Here is a 23960-nt window from a genome sequence, read left to right on the forward strand (position 1 = left end):
AACATATCCATGTCAGAAATTGGTTGTATTATACTTACCAAAGAATACTTAAGCTTACATGTATAGTTTAAACCTTCAATATATTACTAAAGAAGGGATACTAATAATATGAAAATATATTACTCATTCGTTATTCGCTTTAAAACCAAATAATATTTCCAGATTATTTGCACACATGTTGTGCCATTAAACTAATTGAAAAGTAGTGAATGCAAATAATTCCCTCAATGAGATCAGCTCAAAGTTCATATCACAAATGCTAAGCGCCAGCTAAAGCTGAACTTCCTTTTGAGGATTGCAAACTTCGCTGCAAAATACGATTGCAATGAAATTAGCACGAGCATCCAACAATTTTATAGAAATATTCTGCTTAAATCATTTGTATAATTTCATTCCCATTTCCCCAAGGCAGCCCCTCCATCTCCCAGAGTGCCATATGAAACTTTCACCTTTGCGTGGGTGCTTGGTGACTTGAGAGTTGGGGCCTTTTTGGGGGGGAGAAAAGGGAACATTTGCCAGCCTCGCAGTCAGCTTGGAGTAATTAAGTTAATTTGTCTTGACTGCCGGGCCAGAGATTTCAACTTTTGCCTCATGTTCTCGTTAGCAGGCGAACGTTGATTACGCTGCACATTAATTTAACCATTTCATTTTGTCATTTTATTACGCGAGTGGCTGGCAGGGGCTCCAAGTATGTCTCCCCCTATCAATTGCGACTTTAATAAACTCTTTTGCTCAAATTATATTTACGAGAGGTCACAGAGTGCAGAAAAATTGACAAGGAAAATGGGTTTTGGGGAAAATGGGGTAGGCAGCATATTTCGCAAATGTGCAAAAGTAGATACGCCAAGTCTGTCACTGTGTGATTGCACTGAGGGGAATAATTATAAATTTAACAATCCACAAGACAATTTTCATAGAACGAAATCATCGTATTAATATATATAAATATAAATTATACCATTTACATTTAAAAAATAAATTCATTTGAATCATTTCGATAAAAAATATACTTTAGTTTGAAGATTTCTCAATAATTTATTATAATTTTTGTATTTTATAAAATCGTTGCTGAAATTAAATGTATAAATATATTTTATAATAATAATAAAATTATAATAATAATAATAATTCCCAATTTTCTTCGGTACATTTGTGGAGGCATCATTAAGCGCTCCATTTTGATACTTAAAACTTTGCGGCGCTGCTGCTGCTTGTGGCAGACACACCAGCAACACCAACTGCAACAGCAAAATCAGGAACTGCAGAAGCAACACCAACAACACTGACAGCAACTGCAACTCGCGCCCAGCGAAAGGCGACGTAATTTTTAATAGTTTCGCAATTAAATCGTAAAATTTAACAACTTTGCGCACTTCTTAACGAAATTGCGCAGCCAGCGAACGAAACTGACACTGATGCATTTCCGGTTAGCCAGCAGGGCCGAGTAGATGAAGGGGCTGAGCGGGAGCTTCCGGGTTTCCGGGGTGGTGACTTTCGGGGGAGTGGCCAACTGCATTGCTCTTAATGAGAAAATCTCACCCGAAAAACTTTTTCACCCCTCACGCTTTTCATGCTGTTTGCGTTGATGCGTTGTTTGCTTGTTTGTTGCTGCTGCTGCTGCTGCTCAACTTTTAACTTTCTCTTTCATATCTTTATTTTCGGATTACTTTTCTGCTTCGCTTACATATATTAAACAAGCCCCACATTAATTATTGCCCTGGCTTAAGGAAAGAACTGAACAGAAAGTGCAGGCAAACGCAGGGATGCTGCCGGTTCGGATATGACCTGATTTTGGGCTGAATTCCAAAAGAAACTGTATTGTTTCATTATTGAAAAGTGTTTTTTACCTTTACCCAAATGTTTTGGGAAGAAATGATACTAATGTTTTGTATAAATCTTACTAAAAAATGGTACGGTTTATTTTGAAACTTTTCAATTAGATTTTAAACCTTTTAGTTAGATAGTCTTCCTACCTAGAACTAAGGGCACTTTTTGTGCCCACTGCCTTTGGCCATGCATCAGCAGGAAACCGAAGCGAATTGGCAACTAATCTAAGGCCTCCGCACTCGCATGCATATAAATCCAGCAACCACAGACAGATTCCGCCACAGTTGCAGGCGGTGACCGGGCAGGCACCTCAAATTAAATTAAGCCATAATTTATTTCCCATGGAGACGGGCAAACGAAAGAGACGACGCCGCCGCAGGCCCACAGAAGCTCAAAATTCAAATGCCCAACTAAAATATGGCACTAAGAGCGACTGCTCCTTCGCCTGCTTCTGATGCTCCTCCGGCTGCAGCGGTTAACACTCGCACACACTCGGGCAAAACGGGAGCCAGCTGAGAGGAGGATTTATTGGAATTCCATCAATGGAGCGGCCCAGAGCTCTGCTGCTCCCAATTCGCATGGCAGGCATCCCACTGTGACCCGCACGAACTCTAACTGCAGGACATGCTTTGAGCCGCAGTGTTGCCAGCTGTCTGTTACCAAAAGGAGCTAACCGGAAGCGCATAGAATGGCTATTTATATTTCTAAAAATGCTGTAGAAAGTTAAGGAAGAAATTATTTTTAATGCACGCTTAAAAGATTATGATTAATTTCTTTGAAGCATTGGAAGTTTTATTGCTATTTAAGAGCTTCTTGTTAATAGATATTTCTGCTTTTCAAACTAATATGTGCAAGCTAGGGTCGTATAATATATAATTTGTTAGGATACCTATTGTAGCTTAAATAAAAATATCTGAATTTAGCTAGATGGCATCACCGTTGAGCCTGGGAAGCCTGCTCTCGGTTCAGGACTTGGACAGGAGGACACTGTGTGACCCGCAGAAGGCACAACGAGGGACTTTGGCACGCATGGCTCATCATAAATACAAAGCAGGCCGGCGCTTTGTCAGGCAGCCTTCGACACTTTTATTGGCCCGGACCCGAGTCCTCCGCCTTGCTGCATGAGCAACCTCTATTTCTGGGAAAGAGGTGGCCGTCATCGATATGCCAGCAGCATCCTGCACTTGCCTGCCACTGCTCCTTGCTATTTCTCCGCGAATCCCCATCCCCATACCCATACCCATCTCCATCACAATCCCCTTTCCCCAACTTCGTGCTACTCCTGCTCTTTGTGCCAGGCAAATGAAATTGAAAATTTTTATGATGCCGACACCAGTGCTAGCAAATAGAATGCTGAAAATTTAAGCAGCTGTATAAAGTTGGTTAATCTGCCGTCTGATTAAGACGAGATTGAGCGGCGTCTGGGGCCGGACACCTCTCGACATTAATGGCAAAGTCTGTATAATTTTTATGACCACCGATGGGCTACACGTGCTGCTCGGAAATGTTTATGACTCGGCTTCTGCAAGACTGCAGCTTAAATATTGTGTAGGGCCGAACTCTTGAGCTAAACGAGTTACCATTTTGGGGGCGATGGCGGGGAGGGACCAAGCAAAAGTAGCTGGAAAGTAACAAGCTTAACCGCAAAAGTTTTAAATAAACTTTTGTTGCTGTTGTTCCTGGCAAAAATATATTTGCAGAATGCGTTCGCGCAAGCGGCATAACTATAACTTCCGATTCCGTTGGCTGGCTTTAGTTACACCGGAAAAATAGTAGTTCTCAAGGAAAATTGTAAAGTTGTCAATAGAATTTTAAGTCAATATTCATTTTGTTTTTGAGTATTTATTTAATGTTTTATTTATTTTATTAATGAAACTACAACAAGTATTTTAAATTAGAATAAAAAGTACACTAGTAAATGTGTTACATTTTTTTGTGTGTGAAAATGTGAATGGAAATGTTGTGTGGATGGGCGTCTATGGGAGTCCGCTGCCTTGTAATACAGTTAAATATAAATTCAAAAAATATACGAGTGTACGGGGGAGTTTGGCGAGAGCAACTTTGTTTGCCACTATTTTCCTTGTTGGTTTTTACTTTCTGCTTTTTTGCCTTGCCATCTTTTTCTCCTCCGCCCGTTTGCCTGGCTTTTTTCTTTGCATTCGTTACTTATGCAATTTGCATGAGCGGCAAACACCCACGAACAACTAACAAGTCTGCCTGGCAACAACAACAGCAACGGCGGCAACATCGCCGCAGCAACAATGCCAGCAGCCAGCAAACTTCCGCCTGATGAATAAGTGTCTGCCCTGCCTCCATATTTGCCCCTGTATCCCAATGTTTAGTTTGCCCAACAGTATGCAGAGAACAAAACATAATAAAAACAGCTTCCTAATTGAGAAAATAAAAATCAACAGCTATGATAACCACTCAAATGGGGACAATGGGCCAGACTTTGTCAGATGAATGGGATTCCTTAAGTATATATAATATTAGGTACATAAAGTAGTAATATCAATCAACTAAATTCAATTAACTAAAAATTATTTCATTTAAAAATATAATGCATGTTTAACTACAACTCTTATAAATGGAAAGTCTCTTTAAGGTTTTCTTGCTGGTTTAATTCACTGCAAGAAGTGAGTCAAATATTTGTTGATAAATACAAAGAAATGCTTAAATTAAACGTACTTCTTGAAAGTCTTTTGCATATTAAAAGTTTCCTTAAAAAGCGAAAGTTGCAATGGCCTTCTGATCCGTCTCCTTGGTCCTTGTCCAGCTCATTTAACCCATTGTGCCGCCGCAGGGGAAACGGCAGCTTCAGCCTGAAAGGAATCCGCAACAGCTACTGAAACTGCAGATGCAGCTGCTATGGCAACTGCAACTGCGGCGCAGCGAAGCCTCAGTCCGGCATAAATTTTACGCCGCACAAGTCGGACTTCCGGTCGGAGAGACCGCCATGTTGTTATGCATTCAGGCTGCGTCTGTGTGCGTGTGTAAAAATGCAGTTAAAGCGAAGGAATGAATCGGGAGCTGGGAGAGCAGACCAACCAACCGAAGGACCAACGGACCGACAAACCGGACCGGGTCCAAATGAAGTTATACCAATGCTGATAGCCGAACAAGCGCCGCGGACTCTCATATTAATTTCTGCTATCTCGGGGACGCTTGCCACGCGTACTATTGTAGATACATGCAAAGAAATGCTTAGTAATTTTAAGAGTTTTGCAAATATTTTATTGAATAATAATTATTTAGATTCGATTTCTATTTTAAATTTTACAACAAAAAGATGCTATCTTTCATTAACATAATATAAAAATTAAAATTAAAAGGTAGCAACATGCTTTGTGTTCAATAGCATTTATTTTTGTTGTTTATAAATTATATCATTTTTATTTACATATTTAGTGATTTACTAATTTATTTATTTACTGTGTAAAAGTAACTGAGACTTTTCTGTTTGTGTAGTCAAAACGCTGTTGTGTGCGCAGCTTTGGCTATAAATTTGATTTGTTTAGCAATTTGTTGCATATCGCATTGCGCATACGCCCCGTACATCCATCTCGCCGTCCTTCGCTGTCGTCATCGCTCCAGCCTGCAGTTGCTTTAACGATGAATAACGTGTTTGGTTGCGTTTTTCGTTCTGTGTTTGCCTTTGCCGGCGGCTCCTTCATTTGTTGTTTGGTGTTTTTATGTTCCAGCTACATGCGACATTTTATGCACTCCCATTGACAATAATTTATATTGAAATGTGTCACTGCAACCGCCGGAGTTTCTCCTATCTGCGTGAGGTTGGAATTGCATTAGTTGCGACTCGTTGCCGCATTTAATTTCTGAACACAGCTATTAGTCATTGTGGCCATTCAATTTAATCGCCAACGAAATAAAATCTAAATAATATTTATGTTTATAGATTAATTTAAGACACTCTCCCCTTTAAGAAGCAGGAAATATTTAGCATGAAGCATAGAGTGGAAATTCAATTCTTATTTGTCTGTTTTTGACTATAACTTTCAGCATGCAGCTCGCCACTTGGCGACACTTGCAACAAACTATCGTTTGCCCTCGATTCCCCCTTTTAGTATCACTCTGCACGCGATCGATGGAAGTTGGTGGCATCTTCGCGTGCACTTTATAATTAATAACAATTTAGCATGCACTTAATTTTAATTATTACCCAATTAGGTCAGCGCCATTATAATTTAAGCACCCGGCACACTGCAGATAATTAAGCGCGGGCAAAATTAAACAATTTCGAGTCCGGCGAAATGAAGTCCTGCCCTCCAGTCAGGCTCTTCTTCGTCCTTTTCGGGAGCAGCGCCTTCGCGTTTCCGTTCTGTTTGCGGGCTAGGTCATTAGGGATGGTTTGTGTGTAAATTTGATTTCACAACATTTTGTCTCTGCGTTGCCCGAACTTTCGGCGTTTACGAGTCACATAAATTTAACGACCAAGTTCAAGTTGTAAATAGTTGACAAACTCGTCTCCTTCGTGAACTGAAGCTCCAATGAAGTGACGATGGATAAATGGTGGAAGTGCTTCAAATAAATTACTTTGTTGGAGCTTCGAAATAAAGTTATTAACAATAACTCGGTACTTATTTCAGCATATTTTTAAAGGGAACCGAAAGAAGTACTGATTAATTAGGAAAGAACCCAATATATCGGACCAATAATTATATCTCCTACATTAATAATGAAATATTTATAATTAATTGTTTACCATTCATAGATTTAATATAAAAATTTAATTGAGTTTTAGTGTCGCGTTGATTGTTTATTTCCTTAAGCTGAACTCTCCATTTTATTTAAATTCTGGCAAGTATCTGGGGATCCAAAGTCCCCCTGGACGTTGTGATCTATAATTCCATTAATTTTTGTTGAAGGTGTTTTCAATTGAAAGCGACCGGAGATGGAAGCAATTTGAATGTCATTAGGTGCCCACGCAAGACACAGCCAGCCAGGAAGCGGAGCCAAGCAAAAAAGGCATTCGACTCCATATCTGATTGAATAATAATGTGTGCTTAAGGATTTAATGCGCTCCCGGCAGCTGCTCGACATCCACATGGGAGCAGATATGTTGGGAAAACAACGGCAAAATGTTAAATTACAATCCCACGAACGCGGCAGCAGAATCACTGAATCCGAATCTGAGTCAGACTCTTCGCCGCCTTTTTGTTGACACCGGCACGGCCAATGGGGAATTCCCTTGGCTGATGCTGATTGCCAAAAATAAGAGATAATATAAGTAGTAAAGAAAAGAAAATGCCGGCAAAAAAACGACAGGGCAACTCGACCGAGCTCACACTCGATTGCAATGCGGAAAAAAATTGAATATCCTTATCGTACGATTTCAAATTAATCCAACAGAGTCCCACAAGGCCGCCAGTGCCACTAGCTCTTTAAAACTGGAGGTATACAAAGAAATATTTTAAAAAATCCAAATTCCAATTCATTTACTTTGATTCAAAAAATTTTGTAAATAAGAAATTGTTTATGAAATTTTAGGATAAAATTATACGTTCAAATTAAGTATAACTGTGCGATTTTAGGTCTAGTATCTATAATTGAAAATATAATAATAAGATCTACTTTACCAAGCTTATGTAGTTTTTTCTATATTTCAAATTAAAAGTATTTAATCTTTCCTTACAGTCTCAAAGCTGAAGCTGCACTTCTTCTAATACTCTTATTGAGGTTACAAATTACCTTATAGGCAATTAAGTTAGAGGCTAAAGTTGATTCTGAATGTTTAAGCCTTCCTAAACTTTATAGTGCTTACCATTTTTTAAAAGCAGAAGTAGCTCCTTATGAGCGAATCCATCGAGCTGACCCTTAATCGCGGCAATTTGTGTATGGCGTTGACAGTTGGTTGGAGGTTTGATGCCTTGCACATTAGAGAACCGCGTGAAAAGCAGTTTCCAAATGACACAGAGAAAAAATATGTTTACTACATTTTAGCCACAAGTTTACCAGACTTTAACGATTGTCATTAAGGTAAATTGTTTTTTTTTCGGAGAAATGTAGTCCCCAATGTGACTTTATTTGACTGAAAAATGTTTAAGCTACAACAACTAGTTGTTAGTCAGATAAAAAACTAGGGGTATCTTTGGAAAATCGAGCCTTAGTCGCTTAAATATATTAATTTGAACAATCGCACAAGTACTAATGCAAGGAATATCTGTGGTTTTTCGTTCCCTGAAATCAACAAAATATTATAAATGGCTTTAAGACCTTGGTAAGGCAACTAACTATGGAGTTCAAGTTCAAAGAAAACCAATATGTTTCTGCTTGGGGTGTACCACGACGTTGTAGAAGCCGTTGCGAGCCTGGGCTTATGTCAGGGATAACAGGAGTCATAGACGGATCATTAAGATTTGTGGGATCAACAAATTATCTTCGATCCAAAAATACTACTCCTACTTTTTTCTCCCAGTGCTTTTTTCGGAGACGCCCATGTGATATTATTTTGAGCGAGTAACCGCCACATGGACAAAGGGTAATGCGATGAGTTCTGATCGTCAGCGGCAGCGGTTTAACTCTATTAGGGCCACGCCCCCAATCCACATGTCCTGCATAGGATATTAAATTTTGCTGCTGCTGCTGCTGCTGTTGCCGCTGCCACTACCCTGCTGTGGCTCTATGGAGCCGTGGCAATAAAAGTTTGGCTTTTGGCAGCCATGTGTGTTCTGGTGCTTTATGGAAGGATGAGCTGTTGCCGCAACGCATGTGGCTGATGCTTTGGGCCATCATTGTTGACAACAATATCAGTGGCGACACAAAGCAGGCGGAGCACGGACGGTGGAACTTACTTTGTCCTTCGCACGGCTTTGGTTTCTGGTTTTTGGCTGTAAAATGTCAATTTGGGCCGTGACGAAGATTTATTGTGTTCGGGCTTGATAGGCGCGCTTTAATATCCCCACTAGACCCACATATTTTCACTATACAGTTCGCTGGATCCATCATCATCATTATGAGCCATATATGGTTCGACTATTAGTTATGGGAGGCGAACGGAAGTGCCACGAGATATGGGGGAAAATACCTCTGGACTTTAATAGTTTGCACTTCAATTTAGAGAAATGTTGAGCTGCTAGGCTTTTTATTGCTATAAACTATGCAGCATAAATTGTGGTAAAAAGTATCACTTGATTCCTAATGTTTTTTACTTATTTATTATATATTTTTTATTGGCCAAAATCCAATCACAATTTGAGCACATTTCCCAGGAGTTCTGTACTGTACTGGGAATAAATGGAAAATAGTCGCCAAAGAGTCGACGAGTTGAATTGTTGCCAAGACTGGCATTAAAATGGAAATGGCATATTCCAGCCACATAATGGTTAACCAATATCAGCAGAGCAACACGCAAATTTTCGCAATTTGGTGAAAAATTCACACACACACACTCACGCATTTGGTCACACACAAACTGGGACAAAAAAATTGCATAATAAATGCAATTTATCCTTCCGGGCTTTGAGTTGCGAGTTGGCTCATGGCCATAGCTGTCCCATTCGCACAAAGCTGATAACTCAATAGCCAGACCTGGGGGACGTTGGCATAACTAAACTAATTTCTTATAATTCCAACAGAGCAAACACAGCTTCCCACTGGGCCTGCGAACAATGCCGTCCAAATGCCAGGGTGCGAAACTTTAATGGCGCCCCACTACTTGACCCCCGGGCAGGTGATCTAACCCTGCTCCATGTTATAGCTCCACCCCGACCCAAGCTCTAGTCTAGTCCCTCCCACTCCCTCCCTGGTGGCAGCCCTGACCGACATTCGATGAATTGACCAACGCAGCTTGTTATTTTTCGTGTGCAACAGCGCGTTTCATTCGCTCCCGGAGGTTATCTTCCCCCAGTCCTATCGAACAGTGATGCCGGGCAACTGTTTAAGATTAAACGAGATATTGTTTAGTTGTAAACTAATTGCCCTGAAATTAAAACCGTAAAAGCACGATTAGGGCATCTGTATTGTAATCCAGTTAAAGCGTAATTTTCACCTGATTTTAATGAGCTATCGATTGGGTAGTATACTATTCCATTGACTACCTTAGAAGTTTACGATTTTTTTATAATAATAATTATTTCTTTGGATTAAGTTGGTATCACTGTACCATCTGCCGCTCCAATAGCTTCCTAACCGGAGGACGAGAAACATTTGGCGGTGGCAATTCACCTTGCCTTTTTTTTTGTCTGACCAAACTTTTGCTCTGTTTTTGTCGGATTCCGCATTCTATTCGTGAATCGGACAGCCGACGTCTGTTTTTCACCTGCCAGGACTCCGCTCCGTTCCCTTCCATTCGGATTCGGAATCCTCAGTTTGTTTGCGTATGGGAAATCGCTGGTGTTTGTCCATCTGAGTGTGTCGAGTGTGTGTGCAGGTGTGCGTGAATTTTACGCTGACAATTGTGATTTCACATCGTTCAGCATCGGGCAAAGGTTTTTAATTAGATTTTACTTCATTTTCCGTTGTCATTCAACGCGATGGCAAGCGTATCCAGTTTAAGCGAGTTCAATCGTCAAATCGTGAGTGGATTTTCACTATTTTGAAGTTCCAGAGAGCTTTCCTGTATCGACAATAAAATAGTGGCCCTTAATCACTGTAATCTAAATTTGTTCAAAGTAATTCAACTAACATATTATATATTCTAGTGAACCGATTGTTGCCTGGAACTTAATATAAACAGCATTCATTCTCTTGTGAAAAATTATAATATGCCGTATCTATTATTTACAAAAAGTTTACAGCTATGAAAGTCAGTTTGCTAGATTTAGCAGTCCGAAACAGATTGAAACAATCATTGCACTAATTGAAACCGTAATCTTGCCTAATGCCGAATTCCTAAAATCAATAGAATATTAAAAATTGTCTTAAAATCTTGGTGAAAAAACGTACTTAGCCCTGGGAACATTTTCTTCAAACTGCCCATTTACGTTGCCGGACGGGGTGTACATCGCCACGACGTAAGTGGTCCCATCGGAATCCTGGGCTTCCCCCCAACCCAAGTCGGTTGATGCTTTCCATACCAGTTGCGTAAAGTGTCCGGTTGCGTATGAAAATTTTGGGTTCGAAAAGTCATACAAATGGATTTCATCGTACCAATTTTGAACACATTTCTCGGGATTGTGCGAGCGGAAACACAGGTTTTCACCGTACTCGCCCTTGGCCTCTGAATGCTGCAAATTCTTTTTTTGCGCCAATTCCTGTGTATCAAAGGGGTTACCCAAAGTACCTTAAATAATTTTGGAACGCACCTCAGCATATTCGGCGGATCTCTTGCATAGGCCCTCATTTAAGGTGAGGTCAGGAACCCCGTGTAATTTTCTCAGTCGATTGTGCTCATCGAGGCCAATCTGTGCACCCTGGCCACAACCCTGCACTGCCGAGAACTGCAATCAACATGGTGTGTACAGGATTACTCTGCCCTCGAATTAAAGTATTTGCATTTATTACCCAATACAGGAACAGTACTATTAAAATTTTGACATCTTCCATAGCTTTGTGATTTTTTGACTTGTGTATGAGCCGAGAAATAATTATAGTTGTACTGACTTATGCATAATGATAAGATTGCTTGGTTTTTTTGAAATTTTCTTCGCTGGATTACGTTTGTATAGTTTGCTAGAATTAGTTGTACGACCAGAAAGATATTTTTGAAAGAATAACATAACCCAAATTTATTAATTCCACATCCATTTAAAGAGCCAATAACCTCGTTGCAGCTGTACATCCGGCTCAAGGACCACCAGGAGCAGGATATTGGGTGGTAAACTTCTCTAGATGAATGAACTTCTAAACACGGGTACCGGATCATGTGTCTCTTGTACATTTCGGCGAATAAAGGCTTCTCTATGGCCAAGAATAAACTCACAAATCCCACTTTAAATGGTTAAATTTGTCAGCGAGCTCAAGCCCGCCCCTGATGGTGCAGGCCATTGGTCGAATCGGCTCCTCGTGGCGGCAGCTGCCACAAATGATGGTTCTCTTGTCTTGTTTGATGCCAAAAGGCCGTGTCTCCTACATCACAAGCCTTGGTTAAATACCTTAAATCCAACGTAAATATTATTTGATTAAAAATAAGATTTAAGGTAAGGCTCTTATTGGTTTTATATTGTAAGTGTAAGGTTTTCCATTTCTATCATTCCTTAAATAGCCTTCAAATAGGGTATTACCTCGCCGGGGGTTGTTTCCAAGAGGCTGTCGGATTTTTTCTGTCGCTTTCGGTTTTGGTGTTTGTGTTTTTGGGGCCGACAACGAAATGTATTTAGCATAAAAATTTACGATAATGAGAGCACAGAACAACAGCGGACAAAAAAAACGAAAGCAAGCAGCCGACAGCGCATCAAATTTCGCCTAGGCAAATAGACAACAAACTGTGGTCTACCTCGATGAAGGAGGAGCGGGGAGTATTCTACAGCCAGCAGGTGCGGATCTCACCATCCCCCCAAAACCAACGCTTTTTGTGGTCAGCTACTGCCACAAAGTGCCTGCCACAGGTCTCCACCGCAGACGAGTCTCATTGCTCGGCTAATGCGCAAAGTTAAATTAATATTTTTCACGAGACATTTGTTGTTTTGTCGCGATCTCCTTGGTAGCATTTAAAAAAATTGACGAATTTCATGGCGGCGCGGTCTAACCGACGTCAAAGTCAACTGTTCTGGTTTCTGTCAAAATGCTCCGCAATTCTGACTCTCACTTGTTTTCAGTCAGATTAGTAAAGTTTGGTGCAGTCATTTATTTAAACTTTTTGTTTGGAAATGGAAGATGGCAAACCGGCTGGGACACGGGATATGAGTAACTTGATGGGGCGATAATCGTATTTAGAATGAAGACTGAGCGACAACTGGCACAAAAACCGTTTGCTGCAAGTGCATCCACTGACACTTGGCCGTTTTGTGAGCCCAAAATGAATTCCTTTTACAGGAATTATGCTGAATACTTTGCTGCGAATGTGAGAGTTGTGGTGCGAAAAATGAAAATAAATGCAAAGGCATCCCGAGTACTTCAGGTTGCCATTTACATTCTGCACTGGCATTGGCATTTTATTTTGTCAGTCGCATTGAAATCCATGAATGGAATGTGTGTGTCCTCTAATGCGTATATTCCTGAGGGGTGTGCTAGTAGCCAGTGACGTGGGAATCACGGGGATCATAAAAGATATTAAACTATACTTTAAATAGCGCTTTTGTGAGGTGCTTAATAGGCGTAGTAGTAGTTGCAATAAGCTATTATCTATTAACTTTTATAATATATTCAGAAAAAGGGGGCATTCAAGCCCCAGAAAAGCCTCCTTGCCTCAGCCGCTGTGGGTGCTGCAGCTGGCTTACGCGACAGTCTTCTCCTTTCCATTGCGTCTATAAATTATTCATTCCGTTTGAGATGTTTGATGTGCCTCCAAGTGGCATGATGTCCTCGCACACACACACACACACACACCCTCGTCCTCGAAGTCGTACTCGCACATTGCCAATCGGTTTGTTGCAATTTTTTTGCACTCCCTTCGGCGCTGTGTCTGTGTTGCATCCCAGCTTTTACCCGCATTTCATTGAATTCATTCATTTTTTAGCTGCCTTGCCGCACATCCTGGCTTGTTATTGTTGGTGTTTGCCACAGCTTTGCATAAATAAGATAAACACAAGGATGTGCTCGGTGGGGATCGGTCCCCCTTAGCCGGTACCTCGATTACAGTATCCAGAATCCAGGGATCTCGGGGAGAGCATCCAGCATCGTCTCGAGTCGGTGTGCCGTGATTTATTTTGCACTCAATGTTTGCCAAAGTAAAATTGATTGAAGCGTTTGTTGGCGCTTCAATTGATTTTTACAACAGTACGTATTCGTATACGTGGTGTGTCGCACACAACCTCTCTTGTTCATCCCGATCCTGGTCCCTTTTGGGCACCTTATTTCCTCCTCGTGGCCAGCGAGGCATTTCAAGGGCCCGGATGCTTGAGTCCCGGCTTGTTTACAGTGGTTAAATTAACTTTGGTCAATTTGGTTCTTGTCGAGTGCTCGGCCATTCCATTGAGATAAGTTGATGCCAGACTTGGAGCCCTCGCCCTTTTTGGTAACAAAAGGATAACCCCGACCAGTGGTGGTATATCATAATTCTGTGAGTACCTTGGCACTTGTAGTATCATGATTTAATGTTATACATTTAGTTATAAATCATTTCCACAAATTGGACTCAAGAAATTCGTATTAAACTGTTTTACTTTTGTGATTTTTTGCAAAAGAAATGGACGTTCGATACCCCCTACTTAATTGTCTACCACTATTTACCTAATAGCCGGATAAACGATTTGCCCTCAAAAACGTCAGTGGCAAAAATCACAACAATTCATCAAATGTCGTGCTGTGATTTTATTAACTGACGCTGATGGTGATTGAGGCACATCTGGGCCATATCAACACCTGCAGCCGGCAGTCGATCATCGACCACCCACCTCGCACCCCTCACCCCTCACCATTCACCTCTTACCACTTACCCTTCTCCATTTACCACTCACCCTCTACCCTCAATCACCCCTCAGCACTTCCTCCAGCAATCACCACCAACTGCAGTCGCATAAATCTTGGCCTGTCAAGTGCAAACAGAAAGGGAGGGAAACCATCAAAGATGGAGCTAACAAATTACTGACAGCAAAAAAAAGAAAAAAAAAATAAACCAAACAAAAGACAAAAAAAAATATAACCAAAGACAGTGAAGAAATAAAAAAAAAGGAGAAATCATAATGGCAATAATAATTATGCAGAATATATACCAAATATACAAAATATAAAAATTAACACGCAACGCAAATGTATGCCACTCATTTTTATGAATGGGCATTTATCATAATTAAAAATTCCACCAACACCGGCAAAGGTTCTGCGTGTAGCCAGAGCACCCGGCACCCATTACTCTGGAGTCCTATCCCCAACGCGTGCTTCCTGCCCCCGAATCACTTTCAGATGCCGACGTTTCTGACCTAAGACACGCCACTCACACACACACATTCCACACTCTCTGACATCTGGGAGTATCTGGTGAGAGTGCGTCAGAGGACAGCTTTTTTGGATTGGATTTTTGGGCTCACTTGGCGGAACAGCTGTTGCTGTTTGTTTTTGGGACGTAGCACATCCACGGCGTAAAGTAAGGCACTGGAAGAGCCACGTTGGTGAGTCCTGCGCGGTGCGCATGCCCGCCGGCAGTCGCACCCAAACGGCTCTCTTTCGCCGGATTGTAGAGTCGCTCCAGGTCTCTTAGATGGCGATGTGCCGAGACAACTGTTCGGCTTCTGGCGCGATTCTCCCGAGCTTTTTTGGGGTCGTCGTGGCTGCTGGCTTCATCCGTTGCCACTTCGAATGCCGTTGTCGTGGGCTTCAGTTGTGTCCAACGCTCTCTGTGTGTGTGCTCCTTCCGCAGCTGTGACTGTGACTGTGACTGCCGCTAGTGACTGTGCTGCCGCCGCCAGTGTGACTCTCGGGCGTCGGTTGTTTTGGCCCGGTGGCGTATGCTTGATTCCTGTGGCGCCCTGGCGTATGCTTGATTTAAACCGCGTTTGTGAGGCCCGATCGAGCCCGGCCTTCGCGCAGTGCATTCTCATGGATATCCCCGATCCAGAATAACAGCATAACGAATTCATTGAATTGTGCGGCTTCTTTTGAAGTTAATCCACACAGATATTCTCACGCACACGCTCAGGCTGCTGTGTAGTAGTGGTGCGGTCGCTTTGTGTGCCAGTGCGGTGTGTGCCTGCGTGCTGCGTGTGTGTGTGTGTAATGCGTATGTAATCCAAGCAAATCTGTCACGTGTTTTGGATATCTTTTTCTGAGGCCGCCGCCGCCATCGTCGCAGCTCGGGAATTTATTGAAAAATCACACAAAGGTGAGCCAATCCATGCAGCATATGGCCGATAAGCCGAAGATGAAACGAATGCAAAGTATAATATTATCTTAAAATGTTAAATTAATCTTCTCACTCTTGTTGAATAGTCAAGCTTTAAGGCGATTATAAGCTTTAATTTAGTTTAATTAAAAGGTAATTGCTTATCATACTTGAAATATAAAATGATAATAAAATAGAGTAAATTATTATTATAATTATATTATAAAAAAAACCTAATCAAAGTATATATTAATATTAAACTATGCTCATAATATATTAAAATGTCAAACTGAAGTGTCCAATTAGGAAAGGAAACTTCGGGTAATAATTGCATGCCTCGCTTCAAGCGATATATATTTATATGAAATTCACAAAGGATGTATGGGAATTTACGTATTTAAAGGGACTCTAACCCGCCATAAATTAAATGCCTAATGGTCACCCCCGAAAGGTTTCTGGAGCCCCTCTTCGCATTAGCAACATTTAACCTTTATGCCCTGCAAGTTGGCCAAATTAAATGACAGAATTTGATTAGTCCCATACACGCAAGCAACTTTTGGAGCTCGTCTCAGCCCGCTGAGTGTATAATAAATGAGGGGCTCTTCCGGGGCGAGAGTATCATTTCCCAGCTGGGAAACTTTGCCAACTCGGCCCCGCTCAATTGTTTATTTAACAGCAATGAAAAAATCATTACGCATTTCATATCCAAACTTCAAAAGGTGAAATTCCCATGAAAAATTATATAAATAAGTTGAAAAGTTTTTAATGCATATCAAAGTAAAAAAAACATGAGATGTACGGCGGAATGCGACTAAAAAACAAATGTTGATTTAAAATGCAAAGTGAAACGACAGCGAAGGGGATGGAAAGTGGGGACGGGCAAGGAAGGAAGGACCGCTGTCCTGTACTCAATTTGTTCACGTATTATAATTTCTTTCCGCATTTTGTTTGGTTACTTTACGCCATTGTTTGCCCTTGTCCTTGCCCTACTCTCGGCAAAGTTAATGTCATTTGCATTCGCATTTTGCATACATATATACCCACTTTCATATGCCATAATACATATATTTTCAACTTTTTGCCCTGGCCATATTTTCTGGTTTGCCGCTCGCTTCAAGTTCATTGTGCATTAATAATTTAGTTGTCCTTTCGCCTCGCAATGCGAATTTGAGACGACACCCAGGGAAACTTGTTGGTCGCCCGCCTGCCCTTCCTCTTTTTTATAGCTTTTCCCCATCCTGGCTTCACTCTCTGCCCGCTTGTAATTTGATTTTGCTCCCCTGTTTTCGGTTGTTCAGTGTTGGTCAGCAGCCTCGATGGGAATTGCGGCTGCCTTTATCAGTTCTCAGTATCGTTTGCATGACTGCCCTTTAAATTTGTTTCATTTCGGTCTTTGTCCTCGGGCCATTGCCAATGGGTTCTCTGATTAAATAATATTTGGCAAGACTCTGTGGGGGCGCCCAAAATGTACAAAATTAAATATTATATTTGAGTTCTATTTTAGTTTTATTGAGTTCTCGGAAATGCAACATCTTAGCAAGAATTCATTAGGGCCCTGGGCAAAAGCTTCTTTGGAGGAAATACATAAGTTGGTCTCTTGGGCGAAGTGTTCCTTTTACTGAAATGGTGAAGTAATTACACCCAATGAAATATTCAGTTTGAACTTAATTTATGGTCAGACTAATTCTTTTTAAAAACTCTGGAAAAATGGTAAAGTAAAACAGTATTTAAAGAGATAATTCCGACATTGAAGTTTATTTTTTAACCCAAATTGTAAATGTTTCCAGAACAGAAGTCCTCTTTATTAGTCACTTTAAATGATTTTCCTACTTCATAGCCCGAAATGTCAGCTACCTTTCATCGAGATTTCAACATCCTTGACTTCTTCTTTAAGCCCGGAAAAATGACAAAACTGAAATCCATTAGCGTTCCATGGGGTCCTTTTTTTTGCGGAACAACACTCCATTTGCACCGCACTCGACGGAGTCTGGCGAAATTTGTTGTTATGAAAAATGATATTAAATCGCATTTTTCATTATTATTTTTCCTGCGAAATCGCGTTCTCCATCTTGTCAGACAGTTGTCTCAGCCAGCGCGCCGGAGAACCGGTTGAGACCCAGACCCGGGGAGCCCACAACCCCAAGGCTCGTCTGCCGACGTTCCACTTTCGTCCTTTTGCACGGATTTGGACTGCAACTGCAAAAGGCAGGGCACAAAGAGAAGTCCTTGCAGGAGCGAGGGAAGGGCACTCGGGGAGGGAGATAGCGCAAGTTGAAAATTCAGAATAATGAGGAAACTAACGAGCCAAGACTTTCTCATTGTTTACTGGCGCAAAAATTGCGCGATTATTAATTTTCTATGCTATTTTGTTGCCCCTTTTGCGACGCCTCCTTTGCCACTCCATCATCTTCTGTTTTCCCTGCCACTGGCACGGCACAATTTCCTATACTTTCCCCATTTTCTTTTTTAATATTTCGTAATATTCGCCACGTTCCTCGCTGGTTCCTTTTGTTCTTTTTTTTTTGGCGCGTGCTAGTAATGGAAAGGGGTAAAATTCGTAGAGTGTTGGCCCAAAGAGTTGAGCCAAGAGCCGAGCCAAGTTTTTCCGCGGAGTTCATTGCTTTCCCCCACATGTTGTGTATACGCCACTTTAACTGACACATTTTCGCGTTGTTTTTCCCAGCCCGCGCCTTTCGCAGGTTTATTTTTCTTTGCCGTTCGCCATGTTTGTTATTTTATTCAACGCTTCTGCTGGGAAAGCGTTGCCGCCTTGAATGCTAATGAAAAGCCTGAATTAAAGTTCGTCCCTCAGTAAGTTTATCAGAACAGCGGCGCGCGGCGAGTGCGGAGATAGTTTGATTAGGACACGGGTCCTTGGGCGCGGCTCCAAGAAATATGAAAAGTTGCAGAGAAGTTTCGTCAACATCTTGAAAGTATTCACCATTCAAAAAGGACTCAATTATCCTAGCTTACACAGAAAGTTGATCGCTTTAGGAAATTTACAAATGTTTAATTAGTATTTGTAAGAGAACATGTAAATTTTTTTTAGGAATACAATACAAAATTGTACTCCTTAAATACCCATTTGAATAGCTCTTTAATAAATGTAATAAATTTATAAACTATCATATTTATAAAGCATTTCGCACTCTTCTTATATGGCCTTTTTTATTTTTGCTCTTTTTAGGTAAGCAATGCCGTGGGAGAAAACCGCAGGGAAACACACTCGATTTTCAATAGCCACGTCCTTCAGCGACACGTGTGTAAATAAATTTTTAATTTAAAGTAAACATTGTGTATTAAATTACGACTGTCCCGAAGCGGAAGGGCGGCCTGATGAGATCGTCGGGCAATATCCGCTGCGAAGGACACACGCAAATATGCAAACTGGCATCAAATCCAATTAGTTAATATGAATATTTGATGAAATCACATCCGTTTCAAATGCTGCAAAAAAAAAAAGGACGACCACCCGGCGTGTGACTGGTGTTGTCCCTGGTGTTAGTCATCATCATTGCCATGACGATAATGATTCGTAAGTTTTTCCGTATACTCATGTTGGGTAACAGCTTTTTCAGAATTTAAAACTTTAACACATTCCCCAAAGCCAGTCATCGTTTCGTTTGAAATATTCGCCTCTTTCGAGCTTTTGTGTTGTCGTCCACAATAACCACAATTTGCAACTTTTTGCGGCACTTTGTCAGTGCGAAAAATGTCTAAATGTTTGCGGGTCTGAAATTTGTTTTAATATTTCATTTGTCACACATTTAGTGCTGGCTGGACGCTTTGGGTTTGAGCCCCGGTATAAGCGGGATTGATTAATATTCATATTCAAATGGATTTTAAAAGGATATCAGCTATAATTAGCGACCAAATGAATGATATGTATAGCTCAGCTCACATTTTGCATGTTCATCTAATGAATTCCAAAACGAAGACCAACGCAAGGCCTTTGCTGAATTGAATTTTTAATTCTCTTCAGGCTTTAACGCTGGTTTTGTTTTATTTTTGTTCTGTTCCATTTTTTTCTGTATATTTTGTTACCTTGTTTGCTTGTTTAACTTTTATGAAACGGCTTCTTGTTGGCTGTGTGTTTTGGCCACATATATGCAGCCATTTCGGTATACAATTTTAACGAGGTGCGGTTGCTGGTCCCATATATCCTGCGACTCCGCATCCTGGTCCTGGTTCCGTTTGCCTTGGCTTTGTTGCAAAAAATGTCACGCATTGTTTAATATTAATTTCATTTTCCGTACGCTCCGACACCGCGAGACCGAAAATTCATTTTCAAGCTGTTGCATTTGCTTTAATTGCGGCGCAAAAATCCAAACAAATTTAATTTCAATATGCGTGGGCTTTTGAATTATTTACTTTTATTTATTTTTTTTGTTTACCTTGTTAATAAGCAAAAAATCAGAACAAACTTTTTTATAATTATAATTGGCTAGCCTTTCTTTTTTGTTTATTTTGAATGGGATGCTAACAGTTTTAAGTGGATGTAAACTTAATTTAAAATATTCACAAAAAAAAAGAGAACACTTTAAAATTATTTGATAAATTTTTTGGTTTATTTGGCTAAGCCATAAAATCTATTAACTAAAATTTTTCGACTGATTATGACAAGTTTTGCATAATTTAAATTTTCACATTAATTAATGAAACTCATTACACAATTCCCTGTTGCTTTCATGGAGCAAGTTGCAACATATTTGGCTGTCGAACAAAACTGGAAATTAGTTAAGCTCATTACATGGAGGCTAGAACTCTTTTAATTAAATATGTGCAACCTGGAAAAAAACGATGCTGAAAATGGAAACTTTTACGAAAAACCTGAACAATAAAATGCTGGAAAAAATTAGCCAAAGTTGCGGCAAACGAGGCAAAAGCGAGCCAATTGAAATGTGACCGACCACATAAAAAGTCGAGGCGAGTGAAAGGAATATCCACAGAGTGAATGTGGAGCACAAAGAATAATGCACATTTATCCCGTCAGTAAAAAAAAAGGAACGGCAAGAAAAAGAATTTGCAATTTTTTGCCATTTGTTAGAGCGAGGCGCCAGCAGCCAGACAATAAATCACCATTAAACAAATTATGTACTCAGCTCGACGAAAATTTTAAATGTCTCTCGCTGTCCATTGTATCTGCACAGTACATAATACGAGTAGCAGAAAGTTGTAGGGAACCCCAGAGCCACAGAACCGGCAGGGAAAAACAATGATTCAAATGTGTGTTGAAATAATATAGAACAGTGGGTCATTCCGATAAGATAGGCCATTGATTTTCTATCTCTTGGGAGTTCTTAGTTTATCTGTCCTTATAGAAAATTACTAAAACATTATATAGGTTTTTTTGTAAGTTTTGCTTGTTGATGATTGAGAGCACTAACTAAATATTATTTTATGAAATCATACTTATCATACATACTTCAATATTAGACTTACATTTTAATCAGTTCTGATTTTCAGTCTGTTTAAGTCCTTATTTATTACCAAAACCTGTACCTGCACCAGGAAGTCGAGTTCACTGTGGTCGTAAAACACCCCCTTTAGAGATGCTTAGTTCATTAGCTACTATGGGCCCGCACATTTCCGTTCCACTGTGCAACAGGATGCATCGTCAGCCATTATCATTATTAGAACGACGTTTATCAGCGCCTTCCACCACCTCTTCCACCTGCGTCATTGACACGTTTTGTGCGTGTGGAAAATACCCCGTCCCGCTCCCAAACGTCCCGTCCACCCGTTGCCACCCACCTGAGCCTGAATTTCCACCCAGACAAGGTGTAAACATTTATGAGGCTTTGCTTGTTCTCTGCCGTTGTTACACATTTTTATTTCCATTTCTTTTTTGCCAACGCTGCAAGCGACACAAATTTATTTCGCAGCATTTACACACGCAGGTTGGATACCGAATACTGAGAGCCGGAGATGCTGATGCCGATGCTGAGTTCGCCACATGCCACGTTTAGTGCCCGCAAATTTGAGCTCCTCCCCGTTGGGTTCCGCTTGCCACATTCTTCAGCGACCACAAATTTTCATGTAGTTATTTTTCTTCGCCTTCGGGGACGGTCCCCACCCAGCTTTTCCATTTTCCCCTGCATTGTGTTTTTGTTTTACGAGTGGCAGGGAGTGTCCTGTGTGTTTTGTAACAAACTTGAAAAAGCGAAATCGATATAGTTTAGTTTTTAAAACTTTTGCAGTTGGACAAGGATTTACATAAATTGCAAACAGCATTCCTAAGAAGTGATTTTAAACAAAGAAGCGCTGATTGAAACTATATTATTGTTTATTAATTTTAAAACAGTCTTTTCTGTACATATAATCCAAAAATATTCAAGGTATATATCTTATTATTTCATTTTACTGCTGGTCCTCAAGTTATTATCATTATTATTCGATTTATTAAATGATTGGATATTTAAATCTGGTTGAGATTAAAAACAACAGCTTTCCTTGGTAAATATTATTAGATTTCCTAGACCTAGCGGGTATCTCTACGTCGCAACCCTCTTACTTCTAGAATTTTCTCGGTTCTGTTTTTTTCGGGACTTGTAAACGTGCTATGTTTTATTTTTACAACTTCCTTTTGGGCTCCGGACCAGAAAAAAAAGCTAAGATGAAGAGGACGATGGTGAGAAAGTGCCAAAAAACAACAAGGACACAGCAACAGGGGATTGGGGCTCAGTCCTCAGGCTTCCCCAGCTCCGTCGATAGGAACTGTGTGAATCTGCTTTGACTGCTAAAGTGTTCCAATTTTTCATGTCCACATCTGCATACACACACACACGAGCGTCTTAGCATATGTAAATGTGTCTGTTTGCCCGCCTATATCTGCTTTGGCACTGGAACTGGAATATCCTGCGTGTTATTTCTGCGTTTGTTTTCCTTCTCGCTTGTTTTTTTTTTCCTTTTGAAGCTCCTCTCCATTCCCTCGCTTTTTGTTTGAGTGCGTCGTCTTCCGTTTCCTTCTGATGGCGCAAATTACAACGCATAATTTTCACATTACGTCAGCGTATTTAGATGTGTGTGTGTGTCTGGGTGTGCGAGTGTTGGTGTCCCGTCTGTACTCACTTTTTTGCAGCTCGGGAATGCGACTTTTTGTTGCCTCCTGACGTTGGTTAATGTTGCGATATGGAAATCAATATTCCTAATGGCTGTCATGCGATACACACAAGCGCAGGATCCCCAGGATCCCCTCGACAAGGACCGGCACTCTCTTTAACATTCCGACATTCGACATGCATAAATATGTACGTCAGCTGGGTTAATATTTAATCAGCCCCAACGTTTCTCAAATTAATTAAATCGATATTGAGCGTTGCTCGAAGTGGCGGGCGCTTTTTAAAAAGAAGGAATCCTGCAAAAGCAGCTTCGAGCTGAGGTCATAAAAAATCCTGATTAAACATTATTTTATTGGTATTTTGAAAACCATCTTAAACATATTAAAATTGCTAAATCCAAGACTTGTGTTAATACAGAACTAATTTGAATATAGTTTTGGATAACATATATTTCATTATTTATAAGAACGGACTATAAACTATCCTTTGGAGATGTACTGACTTCAATACGGTTACTATGAGCCCCTATTTTCCATTCTATTTGCCAAAACTTGCAATCCCTACTTCACCATCAGGTTGGCTGAGAGTCCTGCAGTTCGTGATTTGGTCAAAACTTAGACCAGCATGGCATAAAAGTCAAAGCCGAAAAGTAAAGTGCACACAACACTAAACAACACACAAAAAAGCAGACGAAGAAATGAAAAAAATACATCACAACAGAAGGACGAAAATGTCGGAGACGGAAAACGGCCAAAAACTCGCGGTAATTTGAACCTTTTTCCGTTTGGCTGATTCCTGCCGTTGCAGGCCAGCACAGAAATCAAATATCAAAGCGAAAACTTTTTCCTATATCGGGGAAACCGGGGATGGGCGGGACTCTCCGAGATGGGGGCCATTCAACGCACGAGTAATCCTCCGTGGCAACAGGTTGCCAGGTTTTTATTTTGACAACTGAATGGGGCAAGCAACAACGGCAACTAAGTGGGGACCAGGACAGGATTATGGTGGAGGCAACCTGCAGTTGATTTGAAAATCAAACTTGCATGAAACAATGCCAAACAATCGGGCGAAAAAGGAGCAAAAGGGAGCCAACTGGCCAAAGGAGAGACAATAGAAAAGTTTAAGGTCGTTAAAATGAAAGGATTTGAACAATTTAAAACGAGCTGTGCCAAAACGTTCGATTGAAATAAGCTACTTTC

At 40.7% G+C, this 23960-nt stretch overlaps 2 protein-coding genes across 5 annotated transcripts in view; one reads left to right on the top strand and one right to left on the bottom strand.

Annotated features, from left to right (window-relative positions):
• Window positions 1-10525: 10525 nt before the first annotated feature.
• On the bottom strand, window positions 10526-11446 carry LOC108080457 (Golgi-associated plant pathogenesis-related protein 1). Its single transcript, XM_017175194.3, has 4 exons — window positions 11287-11446; window positions 11088-11222; window positions 10729-11036; window positions 10526-10674 (listed from the first exon to the last, which is right to left on the bottom strand). The coding sequence occupies exons 1-4, from the start codon at window positions 11326-11328 to the stop codon at window positions 10590-10592; spliced, it is 570 nt and encodes a 189-aa protein (XP_017030683.1). The 5' UTR covers window positions 11329-11446; the 3' UTR covers window positions 10526-10589.
• Window positions 11447-15194: 3748 nt separating this feature from the next.
• dpr11 (defective proboscis extension response 11) overlaps window positions 15195-23960 on the top strand; it is a 68342-nt gene continuing 59576 nt past the window's right edge. For 3 of the 4 annotated variants that reach the window (XM_070287191.1, XM_070287192.1, XM_070287193.1), the window contains exon 1: window positions 15195-15700. The gene's annotated coding sequence lies outside the window, so the exon portion shown is untranslated. Of the gene's footprint in view, window positions 15701-23401; window positions 23525-23960 lie in introns of those variants that run through there. The other variant, XM_017175236.3, reaches the window with a different exon arrangement.

The sequence above is a fragment of the Drosophila kikkawai genome, chromosome 3R, assembly GCF_030179895.1.
Source record: "Drosophila kikkawai strain 14028-0561.14 chromosome 3R, DkikHiC1v2, whole genome shotgun sequence".
Lineage (NCBI taxonomy): Eukaryota > Metazoa > Arthropoda > Insecta > Diptera > Drosophilidae > Drosophila > Drosophila kikkawai.